Source organism: Vipera berus, assembly GCF_964194415.1.
Source record: "Vipera berus genome assembly, chromosome: 1".
In the NCBI taxonomy this organism is placed as follows: Eukaryota; Metazoa; Chordata; class Lepidosauria; order Squamata; family Viperidae; genus Vipera; species Vipera berus.
This window is the reverse complement of record NC_138202.1, coordinates 161,548,553-161,556,877: the sequence shown is the minus strand read 5'-3', so window position 1 is coordinate 161,556,877 and position 8,325 is coordinate 161,548,553. Positions and strand designations below refer to the sequence as shown.

Below are 8,325 nucleotides of genomic sequence, written 5' to 3'. Positions count from 1 at the left end.
TTATAGTTGTTAGTATATGGTTGTTTATGATTGCCTTTTTATATATATATACCTTGTATTTAGCTCTGGGAAGTCCGGGGGGGGGGAGGGGGGTTAGGGGGAGGTGGGGGGGGAGGAGGGAGGGGGGGAGGGGGGGGAAGGGGGGAGGTAGGGAGGGGAGGTAGGGAGGGGGAAGGGGGTTTTTTAAAGGAAAACTGTATTTTTAAAACTTTTCAATAAAAAAAAAAAAAAAATGTAAGTAGAAAAATAGGGACCACTCCGGTGGGAAGGTAACAGCGTTCCGTGCGCCTTTGGCGCCTAGTCATGCCGGCCACATGACCACGGAGACGTCCTCGGACAAGCGCTGGCTCTTCGGCTTTGAAACGGAGATGAGCACCGGCCCCTAGAGTCGGAAACGACTAGCACGCAAATAAAGTTGAATTGTTGGTTTTATTTCAAAAACAAACATCCAAGCATCTGGGGCTATATTGGTATACAGTAACAGTAAATGTTTTAACCAAGTATATTGCTGAACAGATGATTTAGGTAAGCTACAATCAATATGTATCTTTTCAAATTCTTAAAATACTGGTTGCCAATCACCTAATCTGAGCTATTGATCTTGTTCAGCTAAGAGTTCTGATAAAATATTTCCCTCCATCTTTAAATCTGGATTAGCACGTTTTAAGAAATGTTAAATGCAGTTCTTGTGAGTTAGATATGAAGTTAATTCATCAGAAACTGTTTCTTGGGTTTCCCAAAAGAGGTTTAAGAAAGAATGGATATGAAGATTTTTTATGTTGATTTTGCAGGTCTTTTTGACTCAAGCTCAAGTTCTCTACAGTGCTTTTCTAATCTCAAATTCCATGTTACTCCAGTTTTGGAGGAAAACTTATAGAAATGTAACCGAAGTGTGGAACCCTATTCCAAAAATACAGAACTTAGCTTTTTATAAAGAACTTTGACTCTATCTAGCTTGGGGATCATTTAAGAGAATCATTCTATGAAGGTAGAATGATAAAGAGTGGATTCAAGAGATGTGTTCTTTGTTGATTTTTGAAAAGGCTTTACATTGTAGGGAATTATGTTGCTGTAGGGTTTAGATTTAACAATATGTTAGGTGTCTATTAACAGCCCACTTTTTAAAAAAATCATTAAAATATATGATTGTGGATGCTTTTTATCAAGTGGGATCTATTCTATAACTGCCTTGGTCCACCTGCCATCAGTTCTTCTTGCTGTGTGAGCAGCCCATTTCCATTTCAATGCTTTTACTTTCTTGATATCGTACAATTTCGTTTGTTCTCTAATCCACGTGCAGGTCTTTCTATCTTGTCTTGTAATGCCGAGCGTGTATCTTTCCATGGCTCTCTGCACCACTCTTAGCTTTTGTATCGATAGTGAGGTTAGTGTCCATGTTTCACTGGTATGTTAGAGCAGGTAGCACACACTGATCAAATTTTTTTCTCTTCAGGCATTGGGAATGATAAAAAGCATCCATGATAAGCAGTGCTTTTTTTGTAAAAGAAAAAGGTGCCGGAACTCACACATGTCATACAACCCGCTTTGCCTACCCTACAAGGTTCCATCCAAAAAAGGTGCCGGAACTCCGTTCTGAGCGTTCTATGAGAAAAAAAGCCCTGATGATAAGAGACTTAAAACAAGATGGATAGATGTCATCAGCAAGCATTGTGGGCCCAATTGGCAAAAGAAAGGCTCAGGACCATATTGGTTGGAAACATGTGAAAGAGGCCTTCATCCTGCAGTGGGTAGACAATGGCTAAGATGATGATGATATATGATTATGTATCTAGATTTTTATATTATCATTGTATTGTATTGACACACTTCCCCTCTTCTCTCATTCTTTCCACCCTCGGCAAGAAAAGTGGAGGGTTCAGAGCACCCGGCCTCTGCCCTCCTCTGGCTCTCACTGCAAGTTGTTCTGTATCACATTTGCTTAGGGGGGGTCCTAAGTGTGATTTTCTTTCTGGTTCCCATGAAGAATAATACCATAGCATTGCTGCTGTGGCAAAATGTGCTAAGACAACAGCAGATTGTTGAATGCCTTTGGTGGAAAAGGACGAGAGATACAACATCATATCTGAAGACTAGCATGCCTTCTCCCATTTGACCTTATTCCCTTTTCCCCCCCATTATATTTGTTTTGATTTTGGATTGCAAGCTGTGTGCCCCCAGCGCCCGTTCCTTGTAAATTGCCGTTAATAGCTCTGTCCTCGTAATAATGGGAAAAAGACTTTCCATCACCTCCGCCCGTGCAAAAAGCACATCTACGCCTCTCTATCTGTGCAAAGGCTTTATACATCGATGTTCAACAATTGGATATGTTCTTTAAATACTCCCTTGCAGCTTTAATGCTGCAGCATCAAATACAGGAGCTGTAAAACCAGATTCTACTCCCGTTGGGCGTCTTCTTCCCGCCCCGTCCGTAAGAGCCACCGCCAGATCTCTGCCTGTCACTCTCCGCGCTTCATTTCATTCTGAAGGTTAAAAAAAAAAGCCCCGCCCAGGATTCTTTTTAAGCCCGGGTGCTTGAAGAGTTAATTATTATCTGGGTTTCTACGCCCGTCCGTTCTGAATCGAATCTTAGAAGTAGAACTTCCCTCTCAAATTCGGTACTGTACCACTCTGGCTTCTGGGGAAGGCGCTATACCTTTTAAACTCCACTACAGTATGCCGATTCTCAGAGAGGCAATCAAGAAACCCTCTCTTTGAAGTACAATTGTACTTGAAAGCCCGCCGTAGCGGAAGAGCGGATGAATCCCGAACGCCAACAACGTAACAAACGCCGACCGACTCGTCCTCTCCCAAGATGGCCGCGCAAGCGCCCGGCGCCAGTCTTGCGTCACAACCGCCTCTCCGCCGGCCTTGCCCTTTTCCAGAATGGCCGCCCCGCGAGCGTCGCCAGCCTAACTCACGTCGTTCCTCGGATTAGAGAAGAGGCACGAAGGAAGTTCGACGGCAGGAGGGGTGGGTGGGAAGTCACCCTTTTTTCCCCTCGTCCCACGTCGAGCACCGCGGCCCGAGCGCGTCGGAAGGAAGCCGCGCTGGGGCGGGGAAGGTGCGTTTCCACCGGGGGGGGGAAAGCAGGAGAGGCGGGGGGGGCGTGTGCGCTTCTTGCTGGCCGGCGGGCGACTGGCGATTGAAAAGGGGAGGGGAAAAAAAACTTTTTAGAGAAGGAACGACGGGAAAGGGAGACGATTGCAGTTTAGTATCGCCCAGAGAGGGACACCAGCCCGGGGCTCTTTTAAGTGTAAGGCGAGGGAGAAGCGAGGGAGGTGAGTGGCTGGTGCGGAGTCGGAGCAGCTTGCTTGCTTTGCCCGCCCTGGCCCTTATTTGTAGCCCGCTGGTCTTGGCCGTTCCCCGAGGTCCACCGCCTCCTGCATTTCCTTTTGTGAGAGGCTGTTGGGGGGTCCGGTTGGGAGCGCCGGGCAGAGGCTGTCGATGCCCCGCTGCCTGGGATGCCAGGGGTGGGTACGAGTGGCCCGAAGCTTGCTTTCCCTGCGGAGGCTGCCGCAGTAACCATCGAAGGGATGGGCGGAGGGAGAGGAGACAAGCATGTGCTCCTTTTTTTTAGGCCAGGGGTCTTCAAACTTGGCCCTTTTATGATTGGTGGACTTCAACTCCCAGAATTCCTCAGCCAGGAATGCTGGCTGAGGAATTCTGGGAGTTGAAGTCCACCAGTCATAAAAGGGCCAAGTTTGAAGACCCCTGTTTTAGGTGCTCATCTGGGGCACGCTTGATACACCTAGTCCAGGGGTAGGCAACCTCGGCTCTTTTATGACTCATGGACTTCAACTCCCAGAATTCCTGAGCCAGCATAGCTGGCTCAGGAATTCTGGGAGTTGAAGTCCATGAGTCATAAAAGAGCCGAGGTTGCCTACCCCTGACCTAGTCTATCTAGCCTTCTGGAATAATAGGCCTGAGAGTGTGACTTAGATGCGCGGGTTGCGTTTTTTAAGCTGAAACTAGCACTTTTCCATCTTATTCCCCCCCCACCCGTAGATATTATATTAAATTAATCCCCCTCCTGTCAATCAATGGTCCTGTATGTGGCTGTGTAACTCAGATATGGGCGTATAAAGCCTTAGTGTAAGAGTTAAAAAATGTAAAAGGATTTCTGAGTTGTACCACAGATACATCTTAGGTAAAAGTTGTTAGGAAAAGCCAAGGGGAGAAGTCAAATAAGTTCCTTGTGGGAAAGTATGCATGGTTGAGGGGCCTCTTTTTTCTTGCCTCTTTTGTGAAATTTCGTCTAGTTTTGTCGAAATTAAAATAGGAGCAAAGTATCTCTGTGGTTTTTTTTTTAAAGAATTTCATTACTGTCAACCTTCTGCAAGAGTGTAAAAATGCAGATTATTGCAGCCGTGTATAATTTAGGTTTTTTTTTCCCTTAAGGTGGGGTGGGGGTGGAGGTACCAACTGCAGTGGAGAAAGGGAAGTATTGATTTCTGCCTTGGAAGGTGTAAATATTATCCTCTTTTTTTTCTTTTAACATTATGTACTACAGAATCTGTTCTCAAAATTTCATTTTTGGTCACACTACATAATTAAGGTTCCACTTACGACATAAACACGTCTCATTGCTTTTCAGTATTTGCAAATATTTAGCAATCCAATCCAGACACTTATGTTTCTCCTCTGGAGTTTAACAGTTCAGAATTAAACTATTCTGACTATAATCCTGCAGCTCCTGAGATGGCAAGGCACTCTCTGCCATACAGAGAAGTTAGGCTCTTCAATGTAAATGTCTGCAGCTGTTGCTTCTCTCTGAAGACAGTAAAAAGGAATGTGTGGGGCCTATGACAGGGAAGTTTCAAATAAAGTTCTTCTATTCTCCCATCACTTCCATCCCAATGTAGGGAATAAAGGTCTTGAGCTCAGAAAGTTATATACTTTATCTTCTGATCCACTTGGGAAATGAGGCAATGGGAAGAGAAGAAACTAAATAAAAAGATCCATCCTACCATTCAGCTTTCTAGTGAAGTTAGTAATTTATTTCCCCTGTCCTTTTTGGATTGCTTAGTTAAAGGCATATTCATCAGTCATTGCTTCTTTGCATTAGTCATTTATCTAGTTCACCGTTTATTATCTAGCCAAAATATTTGGAGGAGTTGTGGTTTGACAATGATTTAACTGTTAACATATTTTTCTAGTATCTCAGTAGTTGTTTCTTGATTAGGTAAATACAATTGTTTCTTGAGTTGTTGCTGAAACTGAGTTGTTTCTTGAGTAGATAAAAACTGAAAGCGGTGTAACTTGAACACAGTAATGCATGTTCTGAGATGTTAAAACAATTATCTCCATTCTCTTCCAATAGCTTTTAGTTCCAAAGTAGAAATTTTGTTTTCTTTGCATGATAAAATACATCAAGAAATTGATATTTAATAGAAACATCACCGAGGGCTGATCTTTTATTTTTTGTGTGTGTAAACCATGTTTTAATGTTTAAAGTTCAGTAGATATTAGCTATTTTCTCTAATAACAACTTCAACATATGCAGATTTCTAGAATTCCCCAGCCAGTGTGGTCGTAGTTAATGATGCTGTGGGAATTGAACTCCACACATCTCAGGTGGGGAAATGTTACTTTAGTGTTTAAAGGTATAGACCGGGGTCCCCAACCCCTGGTCCGTGGACCAGTACCGGCCCGCGGCATGCCAGCAACTGGGCCGCACAAACAAGCGAAGCCCCATCCATAAGACGCAGGCAGCACACAAAACCACATACTCTCTGGTTCGTGGAAAATCCTCTCCCCACAGAACCGGTCCCTGGTGACCAAAAGGTTGGGGATCTCTGGTGTAGACTACTGGGCCTAAATGACTTCAGATGCATAGGCCTTTAGAGGGAGACTGAATATGTGATTAGCATGATGCAAAGACAGCATAGGGCTAAAAAGTTTGTTCCCAGCCCAATTCCAAATAGGCCACATGGCCCAGTTTCCCTATCTCCCCCCAACCGGGCCACCAAGCTGCAAAGCTTGAGGACTGCTGGGTTAAGGCACCAGGCTAGAAATCAGAAAACTATGAGTTTATTTATTTATTTATAAAATGTATTGGCTGCCCTTCTTACCACTGTGTAACTGGGCAGCTTACAATTAATTCTACTCCTGTCTTACACTCAAGAAAGCCATCTGGTTGATTTTGGGTCAGTCATTCTCTTTTAGCCCCACCCACTTCACAGGATGTTGTTGTAAGGAAAATAGGAATAGGGAGGAATATTAGGAATGTTTATCTCTTTGAATTATTTATAAAAATAATGAAGGCAGGATATAAATAAAGGAAAGAAAGAGAAAGAAATCAAAGAGAAAGCTAAAAGTGCAAAAAAGGGATAAAACTAAAAATAGAAAAAAAGAAAAAAAAGATAAAAAGAAAAATATAAATTACCTCTTTCAAAGCAGTTGTAAATAGACAGATCTGCTCAGAGTCAGTTTGGTATACACAGTGGTTAAGGCATAGTCCTGCCTTAGGCACAAAAACAGCTGGGTGTCCTTGGGCCAGTTACTCTGTCTCAGTCTTAGGAAATAGGCAGTGGCAAACAACTTCTGAAAAATTAAAACTTGCCAAGAAAACTGCAGGGACTTGTCCAGGTAGTCCCTGAGAATTGGACACAATTGAATGGAAGAAAACTAAATCTTTTCTTCTTGCTTGGAGAAAAAGCTATTAATTAAATAAAACGCTGAACGTATATTCTTTCATTTTTTAAAATAATATACCCTTTTACCATTTACTTTTCTTTACTAATACCGTACATGTTTTCATGTATTAGGATATTATGAAATAGCTCATTCTTCTTGCCCTTAAATTCTTTTCTTAAAATCTTTTTCTCATGATACAGCAAGAGCTACTTAAACTTCAAGAATTAGGAAGTGAGGCAGTCTTAGAATCAATCATTTGTAGCTCAGTACAAAAAAGCTTGTAATCCTTTTTGTGGAAAGAACTTCTAGTTACAGCCTGGTTTTTGCTGTTGTGTTGTACCTTATTGTGGTAAAATTGTGGCCATGTAAATTGCAATTCTTGGCCTGCTGTATATTACTACAGGTTGGCTATGTTTCAGCAGCAAATGAAATGATCAGGAACTGCTCGTGGTTGTTGGTAAATATTGAAGGTCCCATTCCAGGTTAGCAGAAGCATGGAGAAGGTTTTAATGATTAGGATTCAAGCAAGACACTCCCAAAAGCTTCTGCAAACATTTTCTTTCTTCTGGTTAGCTTCTTAATACTTCCCATCATCTGATTAACTTGTAAGATTGCAGACGTTGCTGCAGGGAAAAAAGTAATCACCGAGTATTATGCTAATTTAAGCTTTCCTATTTAAGCCGAAAAGGAAGATGATAAGTGTGTCTTGTGTATTTTATGTGTGCGAGCAAGCAAGCATGCATCCATGCGTGATTCTCATAGAGTTCTCTTTAGTAAGATTTGTTGAGGTAAATGGGAAGAAGTTCCCAAAATTCCAGCAACTCAAATTCTTTCTCATTTATAACCAATATGTTCCCAAGTACATTGGGCTGAAGACTTTTTCATTTCTTTATAACAGCTCTCCTATGATCTAGTGCACGGGTGTCAAACTCGCCACGTCACGTGACAGGTCGCAACGTATCGACAACTTTTTTCACACTGCTCGGGTGGGCGCGGCCTCCGCATGATGCAACCCGTCCCTGCGCTGGCAGGTTGACACCCCTGATCTAGTGGGAAGAATCATTGGGAGTTGGGCAGCCCAGAAATATACCGTAGTAAATTATTACTGATGTCTCTGCTCACAGGGAAACAGCAGCTGGTTATTTATCTATAAATCTCCTGAACCCTAACCAGATTGGGACTTGGCTATTGCACACACGTACGCATATCATACATACATACAGCTCTTTTTTATTTTGAATGTCAATATGGCAGACTAAATCTTGAGACATTGGAATACAGGTAGTCCTCGACTTACAACAGTTTGTTTAGTGACTGTTCAAACTTGCAATGGTATTGAAAAATGTGACTTACGACTGTTTTTCACAGTTACAACCTTTGCAGCATCCCTCTGGTCACATGATAAAAATTCAGATGCTTGGCGACTGGTTCATACTTATGACCGCTGCTGTGTCCCAAGGTCATGTGATCACTGTTTGCGACCTTTTCACGACCAGAGTCAATAAATCAGAAGAGCAAAATACAGCCTTCTGCTCTGTTGAGAAATTCATCTCTTTTTTCTGTCCCTTTAACCAAAAGAAACTAAATTACTTCCATCACATCAAGCCAGCAAATAGCAACCCAGTACTGCATAGAAAGATCACTTTTTTTATCTTTCTCAGTTTTTATTTTCTCAAGAAAGCAACTTCT

The 8,325-nt window shown here is 42.5% G+C and overlaps 1 protein-coding gene across 3 annotated transcripts in view; it reads left to right on the top strand.

The window, feature by feature from the left end:
* Positions 1–2,739: 2,739 nt before the first annotated feature.
* The window catches only part of LNPK (lunapark, ER junction formation factor), a 65,807-nt gene continuing 60,221 nt past the window's right edge, over positions 2,740–8,325 (top strand). The window contains exon 1 of one of the 3 annotated variants that reach the window (XM_081312712.1): positions 2,740–3,061. In XM_081312712.1, coding sequence (XP_081168838.1) covers positions 2,757–3,061 — 305 coding nt within the window. In that variant the 5' untranslated portion in view covers positions 2,740–2,756. The remainder of the gene's footprint in view (positions 3,062–8,325) is intronic. The other 2 variants (XM_081312710.1, XM_081312711.1) reach the window with 2 other exon arrangements.